General features: G+C 44.9%; 1 protein-coding gene across 3 annotated transcripts in view; it reads left to right on the forward strand.

The window, feature by feature from the left end:
• Nucleotides 1-1,046: 1,046 nt before the first annotated feature.
• The window catches only part of smg1 (SMG1 nonsense mediated mRNA decay associated PI3K related kinase), a 40,309-nt gene continuing 25,514 nt past the window's right edge, over nucleotides 1,047-15,841 (forward strand). For 2 of the 3 annotated variants that reach the window (XM_068336228.1, XM_068336229.1), the window contains exons 1-22: nucleotides 1,047-1,250; nucleotides 4,709-4,857; nucleotides 5,741-5,893; nucleotides 6,023-6,159; nucleotides 8,003-8,061; nucleotides 8,669-8,882; nucleotides 9,028-9,153; nucleotides 9,282-9,354; nucleotides 9,561-9,658; nucleotides 9,818-9,991; nucleotides 10,088-10,309; nucleotides 10,520-10,621; nucleotides 11,563-11,853; nucleotides 12,032-12,162; nucleotides 13,290-13,448; nucleotides 13,603-13,721; nucleotides 13,832-13,919; nucleotides 14,025-14,126; nucleotides 14,242-14,382; nucleotides 14,515-14,741; nucleotides 15,070-15,269; nucleotides 15,361-15,522. In XM_068336228.1, coding sequence (XP_068192329.1) covers nucleotides 1,174-1,250; nucleotides 4,709-4,857; nucleotides 5,741-5,893; nucleotides 6,023-6,159; nucleotides 8,003-8,061; nucleotides 8,669-8,882; nucleotides 9,028-9,153; nucleotides 9,282-9,354; nucleotides 9,561-9,658; nucleotides 9,818-9,991; nucleotides 10,088-10,309; nucleotides 10,520-10,621; nucleotides 11,563-11,853; nucleotides 12,032-12,162; nucleotides 13,290-13,448; nucleotides 13,603-13,721; nucleotides 13,832-13,919; nucleotides 14,025-14,126; nucleotides 14,242-14,382; nucleotides 14,515-14,741; nucleotides 15,070-15,269; nucleotides 15,361-15,522 — 3,204 coding nt within the window. In that variant the 5' untranslated portion in view covers nucleotides 1,047-1,173. The remainder of the gene's footprint in view (nucleotides 1,251-4,708; nucleotides 4,858-5,740; nucleotides 5,894-6,022; nucleotides 6,160-8,002; nucleotides 8,062-8,668; nucleotides 8,883-9,027; nucleotides 9,154-9,281; nucleotides 9,355-9,560; nucleotides 9,659-9,817; nucleotides 9,992-10,087; nucleotides 10,310-10,519; nucleotides 10,622-11,562; nucleotides 11,854-12,031; nucleotides 12,163-13,289; nucleotides 13,449-13,602; nucleotides 13,722-13,831; nucleotides 13,920-14,024; nucleotides 14,127-14,241; nucleotides 14,383-14,514; nucleotides 14,742-15,069; nucleotides 15,270-15,360; nucleotides 15,523-15,841) is intronic. The other variant, XM_068336230.1, reaches the window with a different exon arrangement.

The raw sequence follows: 15,841 nt of genomic DNA on the forward strand, positions 1-15,841 counted from the left end.
CAGATGACATTGTGATCTGTAGTGAGAGCAGGGAACAGGTGGAGGAGAAGCTAGAGAGGTGGAGGTTTGTCCTGGAAAGGAGAGGAATGAAGGTTAGCCGCAGTAAGACAGAGTACATGTGTGTGAATGAGAGGGACCCAAGTGGAATAGTGAGGTTACTGGGAGAAGAGCTCAAGAAGGTGGAGGATTTGAAGTACTTAGGGTCAACAGTCCAGAGCAATGGAGTGTGGAAAAGAGGTGAAGAAGCGTGTCCAGGCAGGATGGAACGGGTGGAGGAAAGTGTCAGGTGTGATGTGTGATAGAAGAGTTTCAGCTAAAATGAAAGGTGTACAAAACTGTGGTGAGACCAGCGATGTTGTTTGGTCTAGAGACAGTGTCACTGAGGAAAAGACAGGAGACAGAGCTGGAGGTAGCAGAGATGAAGATGCTGAAGTTCTCTCTGGGAGTGACCAGGATGGATAGGATCAGGAATGAGTACATCAGAGGGACAGCACATGTTAGAGGTTCTGAAGATAAAGTCAGAGAGGCCAGACTGAGATGGTTTGGACATGTCCAGAGGAGAGATAGTGAATATATTGGTAGAAGGATGCTGAGTTTTGAACTGCCAGGCAGGAGGCCTAGAGGAAGACCAAAGAGGAGGTTTATGGATGTAATGAGGGAAGACATGAAGGTAGTGGGTGTGAGAGAAGAGGATTCAAAGGACAGGGCTAGATGGAGGAAATTGATTCGCTGTGGCGACTCCTGAAGGGAAAAGCCGAAAGGAAAAGAAGAATAATATATATATATATATATATATATATATATATATATATATATATATATATATATATATATATATATATATATATATATATATGCACCGCCCTTACATTATTGAGAAGACAGCTATGGAAGACAGCATGGAGAATATTGCGGACACCTGTACGTTTGACTCCTGACCCTAAAACATGGAGACTGCGGCAATCCCATTAACCTCCACTAGGTGGCGGACAAGCAACGTCGTGGATGACAGCTGCCGTGACATCTCACAGAAGAAGAAGCACGACTGTATGCTAACACAACGGCGAGTTGTTGCGAAGAGAATTGTCAGATTTAGTAACACACATCAGTGAAAAAGTGAAGGGAGGGACACGACTGCCGCTGGTAGCGGACCATGCAGCTCTCTAAAAGGTAATGAGCCGTAAAGTCTCGGGGTCTCGGCTCAGCGGTGCCCACAATCTGCAGCCCCACTGGAATGACTGGCAGACCAGGTTGGTGTTCCGCTCCGCAGCGCGCTGCTTCACACGAACCGGGGCTCCTCCGGCCTGCGGTGTAGCGTCTTACCGAGCTCCGGCCACGGAGAAGGGACGCTAACGTTAAATGTCCGTAGCCTCTGAATGCATTGTCTTCAAAGCTGTAACGTGGCATCAGCCCGTCTCACAAACGTTTCGGTCCCCGTTCACAGTCCCGCCTCGCACACTGGTGAGCCGGGAGCTAGCGCTAGCTAGCGCTAGCTCACAGCAGCAGAGCAGGGCAGTGAGGGGCTAAACGCTGCTAGCCTTTTGCTAAGTCTGTTACGGTCGTTGACGGTCAACGATAACATCTCAGGTAACGCGGATGAAAGCGGCGGTGGTGTTTCTGGATCAACACACCGACTGAACTGGCACTGACTGGAACTCCAAGATGACAGAACTTCTGGAGCAGATAAGCTACTTTAGCTAGCTAGCGCTGAGCTAGCTGACTGGCTAACGCCAGCCAGACGGCTCCCCGCTGCACGACCACAACTCTCCAGAGAACTTCATGATTTATGGCAGACATGCGTGAACCGTGTGGCCGTGGAGGTCCGGCAGGTTTAAGAGATCAGAGCTAAGAGGGAATCCTAAATCTGACCCAGAGGTGATTGACCCCGTGTGAACGAAGACCCACGACTGACTGATGTCAGAGGTTCGGGTCCTGGTCGTGGACCCGCTGCTCTCAGGTGTCCGGAAGGCCAAGTTTTCAGTGTTTAAGGTGGAATTATTGTTAGTCCGTCTTTGACCTGTCTGCGGTTGGCTCTATTTTCAAAACCGTCGTCGATATCGCACTTGATATCACTCATGTGTTCGTATTGCTAAATTTAAATTTTAAATTTGAGTTAATTTCCACCCACGATCTCACTCTAAACGGGGACCCGCGGTGCAGGACACGGGTGTGCGTGTGGAGCTCTGGCGCCCCTAGCGGCGTGTGGAGGCTCCTCTTCCCGGATGACCCGTGGGTGACAGAACTGGGATCTGAGCTCACATGTGTTACTATGTGCCCCTAAATTTACACCAACGTGGCCAACAGATTCAGAGTAAAGCTGTAGATGATGACCTATTGGAGCACATGGTCCCCCCCATTACGTGGACCACTGGACTGGACCTACTGATATTTCTGACGACCACCGGAGCTTCTGACGGGACGTGTTGGTGGTCTGCTTGAGATTGTAGTTTATGCACTGTATAGTTATATGAAAAATGACTCAACCACCATTCTATATTTAGTTTATTATTTCAAATCAACAGTTTGCAGTAAACAACAGTCTAAATAGCTCAATACAACCCATGCCATCTGCCTCTGTTCCTGAGGAATCTTCCCGTTTCGGGTTGTTCCTGGTTTACCTGCTACGACTACATCCATCACCTTCAAATGTCACTAGAGAGTTTGGTTTGGATTCCAATCAGGCGATGATGATGGTCACTCTAGAATGATTAAGGATGTCTTTTGTAACCAAGCTTTGGTGGACTCTGATAATTGCTTGGGGTCATTGTCCTTCTAGAATGTCCAGTGATAATCAGTCTTCTTCCAGAATCTCCTAATGGAACCCATCTGAACCTCAACAAACTTAAATTTCAGGCAAAGCAGCCTGAGAGCATCACTGAGCCCCCGCCATGCTTTAGTGTAGGTAGGGAGTTCTTTTCAGTGTCATCCTTACTTTTCCCGACATACCGCTGATCCACAGACCCCAAAAGTTCCAAATTGGTTTCATGGTTCTGCAGAACAGCATTGATAGAATGAGGTTTGTTCTCAGATAAAACTCTTAAAATCATTTTTGGTTTTTGACCACACAAGGTTTTGATCTAAGGGATCAGCCATCCGAAAGCAAATGTAACCAAAAATGTTTTAAGACCCTTACTCCACTATCCACTGGTGATAAAAACCCTTCTTGGCCGTTGTCTTCTTTCAGTCGTAAACAGTTTAACCAGCCGTAGGAAGTGGGACTTTTCCAGGTAACTTTCAATCATTAGCTTTTCTCAAGAAAAGGATAAAATACTTGGACAACTACAAAAACAACGTTCCAAGCAGTGGGAAGAGAAACTCTTGACTTACACTGATCCAGGAACTCAACCAACTCAACCAACTTGTGACAAAACTTGGGATCCAACTTGACAGGAACATGTCCTGAGCTTGTTGAGGACCGTTGGAAGACAACTGGGAAGTTGAAAGGAATGTTTCAATAATTACATTGATATTGATGGTACATCAGCATTCTGACAGAATACTGGTGTTAATATCACCACAGTCCAGGACTGGAGGGAAAAAAGTCATCTGCATAGGTGGAAAAGCTACAACACAGACGAGTCTGGAGACGGTTCCTGAATGGATGTCAAATAAAGACAATGTGTGTGAAGGAACAGTGAAGAGAATGGAAGAAGAAAAATAAGAAACAGACTGTCAAATACTTTATAAAGAAAAAGAAAATGGATAAACATTTGCTGTAAAATTATAGTTCAAAATCCGTTCAGAAGTATTTGATTTCTGACCAGATGGTGACAAACACACACAATAATTATTCCCGTGTATGCGCTCTTATTTGTTTGTAAAATGTGAAAGAATATGTTTAGGAAAATAAGTCTATTATATGATAATTGGAGCTCCTCAGTAAGGACCATGTGTTTTGTTGTCTCCTTGGTGACGGTTATTATGTCCTCTAATCTGTTGCTTTTCGTGTCATGAACCACTTGTGTACCAAATTCTGCCTGTTTGCTGAGTGTGTTTCTGTGCTTGTTCCTCAGCTAATTTATTCCTGTCATGATCATCTGACTCCCGATGATTTAAGTTTATTATATTCAGGTTTGTTTAGAGATGGCTGATCAACATAGCCACAGAGGTATCTTTAATATCTCAAAGTTTGTGTTCTTCATACATTAGTGGAGCTGTCAGAGCTACAGGTTTCATTGAGACGTCTCACCAGTCTTCTCCAGCTTTGATAGAACATAGTTGAATACTAGTGGGATCAGTCGTCAGGTCAGCCATATTATTTTCTTCTGAGCATGTAAACACACATTTTTCAGAGGTGGTAAATTTCTAAAACGTGATCACTGCTTCCTTGAGTGCACCAGTGTCACACACTGTGTCACACTCAACAAAGGAAATTAATTGGTTTGTTCAGTGAGTGTCAAACTTGATAAAGTCATCTCACACTTTGCGTAAATCCCACTATGGTTTTAGACATACATATCACGCCCCGTCCTGGAGTGGATTCATTTAACGTTATTGGTGTTAAAAATGTTGGTGCACCTTTGTTTTCAAACATCACTGCTTTCCAGAAGGAAACCACTCGCTTTCAGTGTCATTCATTAAATTTAAAATTGATGACATCAAGAAATAAGCATTAAATTGGAAGGAAGTTGGACATTTATTAGGACTTGTGAAACAATATTAACAATATGATGTAATGGGATTGTCTTCTGCTGGTGTCTATCTGTAGAGTTGACAGTGTGTCATCCAGCCAGGACGGACTGAAGTCCAGAGAGCTCGGTTCAGCACCTTTGTCTGACGTGTTGCCCTCCAGCAGTCCTGACCATCCGCTGGTGCCCAGCGATGCCTACGCTGCTGCAGATACACACCAAGAAGAGGGTGAGGCCTCAGCACCTTTTGGTCATCACACTCACAAACTTTATCTGTACAGTAATCCCTCGTTATTCATGGTTAATGCGTTCCAGGACCACCTGCAAAAAAATGAAATTCCGCGATATAGCTACGATGCAAAACAATGCAAATTTCAAATGTGTCATTCTTTCAGCTTTCTTTGGGATGTTGACACACTCAATGTTAAATATCTGATGGGACACAGGTTCCAGTCAAAAGTTTGGACATACCTTCTCATTTTTTCATGTACTTTCTGCATTGTAGATAAATACTGAAGACATCATAACAAGATGTGTGGAATTATGTATCAAACAAAACTTGTGAAAGAACTCTAAATTTGTTTTATGTATTGGATTTCTCCAAGTAGCCACGCTTTGCTTTGATGACAGTGACAGCTTTGCAAACCGTTGGCTTCCTCTCAACAAGCGTCATGAGGAAGTCGCCTGAAATGGTTTCTGCGTCACAGGCGTGTCTTTTTAAGGTTCATCTGTGGATATTGTTCCCTTGTTTTTGGAGTTGGGACCATCAGACGTGTTGTGCAGAAGCCAAGTTTGTCACACAGTTGACAACTGTTATGGAAAGAACCAATCATCTTAGTAAAGAGAAACGACAGTCCATCATTTCCTTAATGATGTGTGTCGGTATCCATATACACAACAGTATAGGTGCATTTTTACTATTATACACTTTGTTTTGTTTTTTTATTCATCACAATCCTATTTCATATTTGTTGAGTCTTATTTACTGGTGAGTCATCGACATTTTAAACTGTGTTTGGAGGTTTTGTATTTAAATCTGAAAAATGTGTGTCCATGTATTTAATATTTGAATTTAAATCTGTTCTGTAATCAAATATTTTCACGTGTTTCAGGTGGATATGAAACTGGTCAAGGTGACTGTGATGATACATTTGGTTGGAAGTCGGTGGGGCAAGAGTTGAGACCCAATGACTTGACATCAGATTTGATTCCTTTTAAGCATGGAAACCGTGCTTTAGCTTCAAAGGACATGAAGAAATCGCAGGGTGAGTTCTTACAAGTGTCCGCTGTCCAAGATACGATTCCGTGAAAACAACAGTGTCCGCAGTAAAAGGCGCGACGAGACGTGCAGCTGTGTTTGGCCAGTACTTGACCAGCTTGTGGGGGTCTTGCAGACAGAGGGATGGCTCATGCAGAGGAGTCTCGGCTGGCCAACCTCCTGCGCAGAGTCTCCAGAGAGGACGATCGCGACCGCCGAGTGGCCACCCTCAAACAACTGAAGGAATTCATTTGTCACGGCGACAGCAAAGTGGTGAGTCTTGTGTAAAAGTTATTGGCATGTTTAATTTATCAACTGTACATGCTCTAGTGTCCACGCAGTCCATGAATTTGTTCACATTGTCGTCACCCTTCCCTTTCATTCATATACATGACATGTTTACGCACAAATAAACTATTGTGTTAGTTGTATCACAAAATTTCTAAATTGCAACACAAAGAAAACCTATTTTTTAATCCAAATCCCTGTTGTGTAGGTGGGGTCTCATGGAGTGTCAAAGAATTTTTAACACAACTTTTCTGAACATCCTGGTTTTACTTTGAATCTTTGCATTATTTTACTTTGCACCCAGAAACAAAATTATTTCACAACACCCAAAAGCTTCCGTTGTTAAAGTGATCCCCTGATGCTAATACAGGCAAACCTCGGTTTCCGACCACAATTCGTTCCTGAAGGCTGTTGGAATAGCGATTTGTTTGAATTCCAAATACATTTTTCCCATTACAAATAATGTAAATGGTCTTAAATCCGTTCCAAGAAGCTAGAAAACTACCTTTTTTCAACATAATATCCATCCATTTTCTGCCGCTGTATCCGCGTACTATGTTATTTCATAATGTCATATCAAATTGTATAGTAATGAAACAAACACGAGAAAGGAAGTGTTAACTACGATCTTATTTTGGGACTTCCTGTTGTACCTGGAAGTGGTTGCATGTAAATATAATGGTCTTGTTCTGTTGAGTGCGACATGCGTAATGTACCAGTGTTCAATTGTGTGTTCAGGTGAGCGTAGCTCCGGTTCAATAAAGAAGAGAAGAAATTATTTCGTTCCGCTTGTTCCGGAATCTGCGTGGTGAATGACGAGTTACCGTCGTCTTTGGACAGAAGTTTACGGTACCGTAACTCGTACCGTAGGCAATGGAACGCAAATTAAGTGAAAAATTATTGAAAACAGTAAACTAAAGTAAAAAGCACATTACATACAGTTAAAGCACAAGAACAATAAAGATAAGAGTTTTTACCTTTGTGGTGGTTGATTAGTTGGCGTGAACGTTGGAGAGGAGGAGGAGGATGGATGTTACTGCGTTTCGCGTTCGACTCCCAAATTTGGTTCAACTTCTCAGACAAAAAAATTCCAATTTTTTGTTCGAATTCCGATTGTTCAATGTCTGAAGCGTTGGAAAACCAAGGTTTGCTTGTAGACAGTTGTCTCCTTTTTGCTGGATGACAGAATGCAGCCATTTGTTTTAGGTCTGACACAGATTTTACATGGACAGCAGATTCCACTGTAATGATCAGTCATCTGAAGCTGGAGCACCGTGGGGTGCTGCGTGACTTCACCAGAGAGCTTAAAATATCTGTTGACATCATAAAATTAAAAGACTTCCAACAAGGAAATAATAATAATAATGAAAATATAGATTATTACTGACTTTGATCAGAATTAGTCTCTCATGCTCCTTTCCTGCATGGAATAGTTGAGCTTTCCCAGAAACCATTTCTGTCCCGGTGACAGTTTCCCAAAGTCGAGTGAAAGAATAGAAAAAGCCAATAAACCTAATGTGCAAAGGACTTTTAAAAATCTGAACATGCCCAAATTAATTGAAGTAGTGCGTAAGCCTCGAACCTGAATCTGCTCTTGACCCGATTAGATAGATGCACTAACAAATAGACTAATGTGTGATCATGTGACCCCAGCACAGCTCTGTTAGCGGACGTACAAATCTGTTTCAACAGCTTTGAAATCCACTGCTGACATATTTAAACACTGACTTACAGCGTTACTTGTCTTACAATAAAGGTTGTGACAAACGCTGTGGGACTCGTAAAGGAATGTCTTATCACCGTATTGAAACCATTTTCTCTCTGACAGACCCTTGTCAAACAGTTGGACACCATCCTCAGCACCTTGAGTGACATCTTGAATGAGAGGTAAGTCAGTTGTTCTACATGGTGGTCACGCTAGGTGGCGCTGTTGTTAGTAAAACGTGTCAGTGAGCCGCTGATCCGTTCTGCTAACCTCAGCGACGGTTGAACGAAGGGGTATCTGCATGCAGCGGATCATGGCTTATTTTTACTCTAATGGTGAGGATGTCAAGACATGAGAATGAACGTCAACAATCATTTGTGACATTTAACTTTAAGCCATAGAAGCCCAGGCCCAACGCTCCGTCAAGCATTTTGCACTAGTCCTTTGTTTTCTTCAGGGGATCAAGGATTAGTGTTGGGGTTACCCTAACTTCCTGCGAAGACGTTGTCAAAGTAGAAGTAACATCTGTGAACTATAAATAGTGTAACCAAGAATAAACCTTCAGCTGGAAAACAATTCATGAGCTGAAGGGAGATTTAGTTTTGTTAGAATCCTTCTGAAGAGAAGAGAAAACTGAATATATTTTCGTTAAATATGTTGGTTTATTGCTGTGTATTTTGTTTTTCTTATCAGTTTTCTATATCATTTATAACTTCACGGGCTACGACCCCGTGAACCCTGTGAACATTGACTAACATGTGACCTCCTCCCTGGGCGTGCTGACTATAGCAGTAAGCTGCTGTGGGAGCTGCGTCAGGACGCGGCGGCCTGCCTGGGTCTCCTCTGCACGGTGCTCAGCTACGAGGCCGAACGCATCTTCAAATGGCTTTTTGTCAAGTTAACATCGAGCAGTCGAGATGAAGTGAAGCTCTTCTACCTGGTGGCAGCGCAGCACGCTCTGGAGGCTGCAGGGGAGAGGAAGGCCTTCTCTCACGTCATGCAGGTAAACACACAGAAGCTTCAAGTTGTCCCATTGAACCAGAACTGTATCAATAGCACCAGTATCACCACAAACCTCAGGAACATCCTGGGTGCTTTCATGTACTTTATCCAACCTGTTTTTTGACTGACTGTTTTGTGTGTTCCAGCTGGTGATGAACAACCTGCAGTCCATCCTGGAGAACGTCGATACGCCAGAGCTGCTCTGTCAGAGTGTCAAATGTATTCTCCAGGTGGCCCGCTGCTACCCACACGTCTTCAGCACCAACTTCAGGGTGAGTGTGTGTGTGTGGGTGGGTGTGTGTGTGTGTGTGTTTCCTCCGATCCCAGCTCATTTGAGCAAAGAGCCAGGATACACCATGTACCCCCCAGCCAGCCTAATGTGTTTTCTGTTTTTCCACAGGACACAGTGGACATCTTGGTGGGCTGGCACATCGACCACACACAGAAGCAGTCGGTCACTCAGCAAGTTTCAGGTCAGACATCTTAATTAATGACAACATTTTTTTAAAGTTATGTCTGATGTTTAAATTGCTGTTTTTCGGTGCATTCAGCTTTCGTTGCTATAAAATTTGGCGAGCCTTTTGAATTCTTCTACCTGATCAGATGTTTGGCCGCCAAGTTGTAAAAGCCTGAGGGCAGCAGGGGGCTTTGTGTTCACCCTCTTCCTGTCTGCTTCTAGGCTGGCTACAGAGTCTGGAACAGTTCTGGGTGGCAGACCTGACCTTTTCCACCACCCTGCTGGGACAATTCTTGGAGGACATGGAGGCGTATGCAGAGGTAAAATTAGGGGTCCAGATTCTTAAGGCCTGTGTTTACACTGAGCTTCAAATGTAAACAACTTTGAATATGCATCGAATTGTCTAAAAAAAAAAAAAATTAAAGTAATGAAATACACCGGCTGGTTAGAGCTTTTTTGACTGTCGGCACTCTTTGCAGGACTTGAACCACGTGATGTCTGGTGAGGCGCTGGATGAAGATATTCCTCCACCATCGGTGTCGCTGCCAAAGCTGGCTGCTCTTCTGAGGGTTTTCAGCACGGTGGTGCGCAGCATCGGAGAGCGCTTCAGCCCCTTCAGAGGACCGCCCATCACTGAGGCCTACGTCACCGACGTACGACTCGCACCCACGACCTGAACGAAGCCCGTTGAGCAAAACCTTTTGAGACCACACGATCTATAACGGAACATGTCTCTGCTCCTGCCTCAGGTTCTGAACCGGGTTCTGACCTGTGTGACCACAGCCAAGCAGGTCCAGTTCTCTGAGGCCGTCCTCACTGCAGGAAACGAGTGTGTCGGTGTGTTGTTGGCCAGCATGGAGCCCTGCAGTCAGCTGATGGACGCTGTCTTAGCCTATGGCCTGGATCAGCTGGACTGCTGCCAGGCCTGCGGCTCAGACTACAACCTGGCAGTGCTCAGCCTTCTCACTCTGGTACGTTCATCACTTCAGACTAAACCATGTTTAACGGTATTACATGGTACTCACATTGTCATCTTGCAGTGGAGCAGCCCAAACAGATTTAGTTACAGTTACTCCAAGCATGATGCAACGTGTAACGGACTATAGACGTGGGAATTGTAAGCATGCTAATCGTTGTTCCGCAGCTTTTAGAAAAGTCTTTTAGCTCCCTTTTTCTTGTAGATCGTCGAGCAGATCAACACAAAGCTGCCGGCGTCCTTTGTGGAGAAATTATTGGCACCAGACTCCCAGCTGCTGAAGCTGCGCTTCCATAGAGAGAAAGAGGTGAGATCATTACTGCAGTTTGGTTCATGTTTTCTGCACAGCAAACACTGGCAAAACGTTGATACCCTACAGACACCTTTGAACCAGAACTATTACCCAGCATTACTTGTTCGCTGCACTTTATTGTCAGTGTTAACAAAGTCCAAAGAAACAGAATCACCAAATGTAAGTCAATCAAGTTATCTTTGTTTGCCCATATGGCCTCTGAGGGTTAGGGTGAGTAGACCTGTAATATAGAGCAGCGTCCCCCAACCTTTTTTACGCCACGGACCGGTCTTCATTGGCTTGATACCCGTTAATGACGCCATGACAGCTGTAGTCTAATAATAAATCATCAGTGGTTTTATGTAAAATGCAGACATCAACAGACCATAAACAACCTTTATTTGCATAAATTGATAATCAACATCTCTGTAAACGAAATAACTACAAGAAATAATTATATTAAAAACTAGATTGAAGTGACGGCACTGATGAGGTTTATTTTGAAATATAGCGACTTACAATCGGTTCATTCAACGCAGGAGAAATACTGATCATTTCCAATAAAAGCGTGAACAAGACAATCAAATAATAACTATGATTATGAGAATTAGTGGCTGGGGACCGCTGATTTAGAGATAACGGAGACAATGACACCTTAAGTGTGTTCCGGACCTCCGGTCGACTGCGCAGTTTGGTTTTCTTTACGGTCACTGCAGAAAATCCCACTTCACAGAGACAGGAGGTTGTAAATGGAAGCAGACGCTGTGTGCAGTGTGTGACCAGTCTGTCTGGAATCATGGACTTGTTGATGGAAACACTTTCATGTTCAAACATAAATGGGTCTCGAAGCATTTCAACAGTTCAGAACCAGACGGATCAGAACAGCTTCATTCAGACGCCTCTTATTACATATCTTTTCTGACTGTCTCCATGTTTGTGTCTGTGTGACCCCCCAGGTGATGTCAGCCGTTCACGGTGTGTACCAGACACTGCTGAGCCTGAAAAACATTCCGACACTGGAAGCAGCTTATAAAATGGTGCTGGGTGAGATGGAGTGTGCCCTGACCAGCCTGACGGGGTCCCTGGAGCCCTGTGACAGGGGCCCGGCTCCTGGCAGCCCTTTACGCAGCATCCAGCACCCCACTTTCTCCTCCATCACTTTACCCCCAGAGGAGGCCCAGTTCACGCTCATCTTCAACCTCAGCACCCTGACCACCATCGGAAACACGAAGAACTCTCTCATCGGGGTGGGTACCCTTCTGGGTTTCATTCATGCTGCCCAGGAAATAGAACTGGACAGGTCCCAACATTATGATGTCACACTAAAATAACAGTTAAACATTTCCTGACTGGAACTATATGGTTTATTTATCACAATGAAAGACAAGTAGTTGCTGTTTGTGTTTAAACGTGTCTTGTGTGTAGATGTGGGCGTTGTCTCCGACCGTCTTTGCGCTGCTCAGTCACAACCTGACGCTGGTCCACTCTCAGCTGGCGGTCTACTACCCTGCCATCCAGTATGCTGTACTCTACACCCTCTACTCCCACTGCACAAGGTGATGTACACACCGGCGTGATGATATGTAGCATTGGTGTCCTACATAAATAGATCATCTGGATTTTACACTGCTGTTAGAGTAGTCAGCCTCACAGGAGGATTTAAAATCCTGTTTGATTCGATGAGGTTTCATCCCACACATGAGCAGAATCTCCACGGATCATCTCCCCTCCAATCTCAGTTATGAACAAACTAATGGATTAGAGACAAAATTCCATCACACACTACAGCATTTATTAATAGTGTAGTGTCACCACGCTGACAACATTTTTCCACTTCTTTAGCATAATTATCCAAATTGTAACTCCTATAAAATCAAACACATTTTAAAATATCATGAAGGGAGGTGTAGTGACACCCCGCTGGAGGAAATCTTCATTTTCTTGGTAATTTCTTGCATGGAATAGCGTTCATTTCTAAAAACAAGAACAGACCACACATGTGATGCTTCAGAGAAGTTTTCTCATTTCTCTAAACTGTTTTCAGCAGTGCTAACATAATTACACAAAGGTTTTCTAATCATCAAACCTTCTGACACAATGAACAAACATGTGTCACCATTAGAACACTGGAGTGATAGCTGCTGGAAATGGACATCTATACACCAATGCAGATAATCAGACATTTGCTGCTGGAATAATTGTTAATCACATTAACCATGTATAGAGTGTACTGAATTTAGGAGTAGTTTAAAGTTATCTTCATTTCTTTCAAAAATAAGGAAAGTGACACCAAACTTTTGAATGTTAGTGAAAAGGAAATTCTTGGACTGTAAATATTCATATTTATTAATAAGTGTGTATTATAGTTTTTCATTTAGTTCTTGACTGTTTTAATAGAAGACAGAAACACTTAACCCGAACATCTGACATCATGTTTACTAAAATGATGTACTATAATATCTGTGATGCGCTGGCAACGCATCCAGGGTGTACCCCGCCTCTCGCCTGTAGTCAGCTGGGATCGGCTTCGGCCACCTGGATATCCGAAAAGTGACTGAAGATGAAATGATGACGAACTTCTCGTCATCACGAAGATGAATGAATGAATGAACGAGCGAATGAATGTGTGGCCACGCGTGTCCTGATTTCTCCTAACTGCTTTTCCCGTCTTTCGCCCTTACAGACACGATCACTTCATCTCATCCAGTCTGTCGTCTTCTCCCTCGTTATTTGACGGCGCTGTCATCAGCACAGTTACCACGGCAACAAAGAAACATTTCAGCACGCTGCTCAACCTTCTGGGAGGCCTGCTGGCAAAGGAGCACCTCTACCTGGAGACCAGGTTCTGTCCCTCTGTGGCTCTGACACACACCTATCGCAGTCCTGTAGCCTTCATAAAGACATTGTCCGTGTGTCCACTGACCATGAACTTTAGATTTAAGAGACGTCATAAACATCAGCGGACACAGTCTAATGCTTTTGCCTTGACGTGTCAGGAGGCTGCTGCTGACCTGGGCTCAGGAGATCGCTGTCCTGATGAAGAAGTCCGACACCTACAGCCCTCTCTTCTCCCTGCCGTCCTTCAACAAGTTCTGCAGAGGTCTCCTTTCTAATGGTGAGACCACGATGTCCAGAAGGTTTCAGGGCTGTGTGATTGTCATGTTGAGTTGCGTTTGATTCCTGGTTGTTGGTGGATGTGCTTTTTCCCTTGTGTCCTCTGGACAGGTCTGAATGAAGACCAGACCGTCTGCCTTCAGGCCTGCTACAGCCTACAGGTCCTCTCCTCGTCTCTGTCCACTGACCTGCTTCAGAGGTGAGCAGATCCTCGAAAAGCGTTCAGAAATTTGGGAGAGTGATCTGTGAACTAGGTGTGTTTCCATGTTGTTCTTCAGCTCAGTGTGTGTGTTTGTGTGTGTAGGTGTGTGGACGTGTGCAGGGTTCAGTTGGTCCACTCAGCAGTGAGGGTGAGGCAGGCCTACGGCAAGCTGCTCAGGACAATTCCTCTGGATGTGGCTTTGAGGTCAGTCTTCTTGTGCTACTGGGCAGTACCAAGTAAAATCTGTTTTAAGGTACGCAGATGACACTGTGGTGTATTTGTCGTATCACTGAAGGGTTTGTGATGTGTGTGTCCACAGTAACCACAGCCACCCCGAGTTGAGGGAGATCTCCCTGGCCATTCGCCACCACATGAGTCGAGCACCAAGCAGCACCTTCCACCCCCAGGACTTCAGCGACCTCATCAGTTTCATCTTGTATGGGGTCCTGAACCGTGGAGGGTACCTGTCAGAAGGCCTTTATTTGATGATTTATTTATGATGATGATTATCTAGTTGTGAGGTTCTAATGTGTGTTTTTACTGCTGCAGAACCCAACGAGGTCACCTAGCGTTAACTCTTCTGTGTCCACAGCAAGGACCCCTGGCTGGAGCGTTTGTTCTACAGCTGCCAGCGGCTGGAGAAGCGGGACGGCCGGGGAGCCGCTGATGTCAGCAGGCCGGGCCTGGTTCCACGGGCGCTGGTGAAAACCGAGGCGGTGCTGTGGCAGTGGGCGGTGTGGGAGGCTGCACAGTTCACCGTACTGTCCAAGCTGAGAACGCCGCTGGGCCGCGCCCAGGACACGTTCCAGACCATTGAAGGTAGAGACCAGAAGGACATGCGTGCTGCTCAGCGTCACCGGAGCCTTTTACCACTTTGGGCTGATGTTGCTGGTGTTTATCCTGTCAGTGATAGATGTGTGTGTGCACACACCAGTTTGCAGTAGTCCATTATTAAATTGTGGCCTTTATTTTTGGTGTGCTGGTGCCTGCTCTGATGTTTAGAAGGAGGTCCCAGTGGAAATTCACTAAATGCAAATGTTTAAAAAGAAAGGACATTTAAAAGCTTAGTTATTACTAAATACATTTTATTACCAAGTGGTCTGAACCTCCAGAACTGGTTTCCACAAGGCCTCTGTTGGTGCTCCAGGTATGATCCGGAGCCTGGCTGCCCACAGTCTGAACCCAGAGCAGGATGTTGGAGCCTGGGTCGGTGCTGGGAGCGATGGGGACGGACACCACTCCAATCAGCTGCGCCTCGTTCTGCTGCTCCAGTACCTGGAGAACCTGGAGAAGCTCATGTACAATGCATATGAAGGCTGCGCCAACGCTCTCACGGCCCCCCCAAAGGTGAGCGACACAATGATCAAGGAGGAATGAGACTAGAGCAGGTGACAGTAGTACTATCAGACTGATGGAGCCCCTCGTCTCCTCGTCTCAGGGCATCAGGACGTTCTTCTACACCAACCGTCAGACCTGCCAGGATTGGCTGACGAGGATCCGCCTGGCGCTGATGAGGGTGGGTCTCCTGTCAGGCCAGCCGGCGGTGACCGTACGCCACGGCTTTGACCTCCTAACAGAGATCAAGAACAGCAGCCCCCAGGTCAGTGACACACACCGTCTATACCTGGACTGGACCTTGACTTTGAGAAAACTAGGTCAAGGTCAAAGGTCAATGTTTGTACACTTTTTTGCACATGTCTCTGGAACTGGATAAGACAAAGACAAAAAGGTGTTTTATTCAGGGAGGCAAGGATAGGAAAATAAGATCACAACCTTGACCTTGAAAACTAGGTCAAGGTCAAATTTACACTTTTCTATCTTTTTAGGAACACATCTCTGAAACCTGATGGTTGATAATGTGCTGCAATGAGACAGATGTTGTTGATTCAGGGGGCGGGAACTTTACAAGCCAATGGCTT

Source organism: Antennarius striatus, chromosome 16 (genome assembly GCF_040054535.1).
Source record: "Antennarius striatus isolate MH-2024 chromosome 16, ASM4005453v1, whole genome shotgun sequence".
In the NCBI taxonomy this organism is placed as follows: Eukaryota; Metazoa; Chordata; class Actinopteri; order Lophiiformes; family Antennariidae; genus Antennarius; species Antennarius striatus.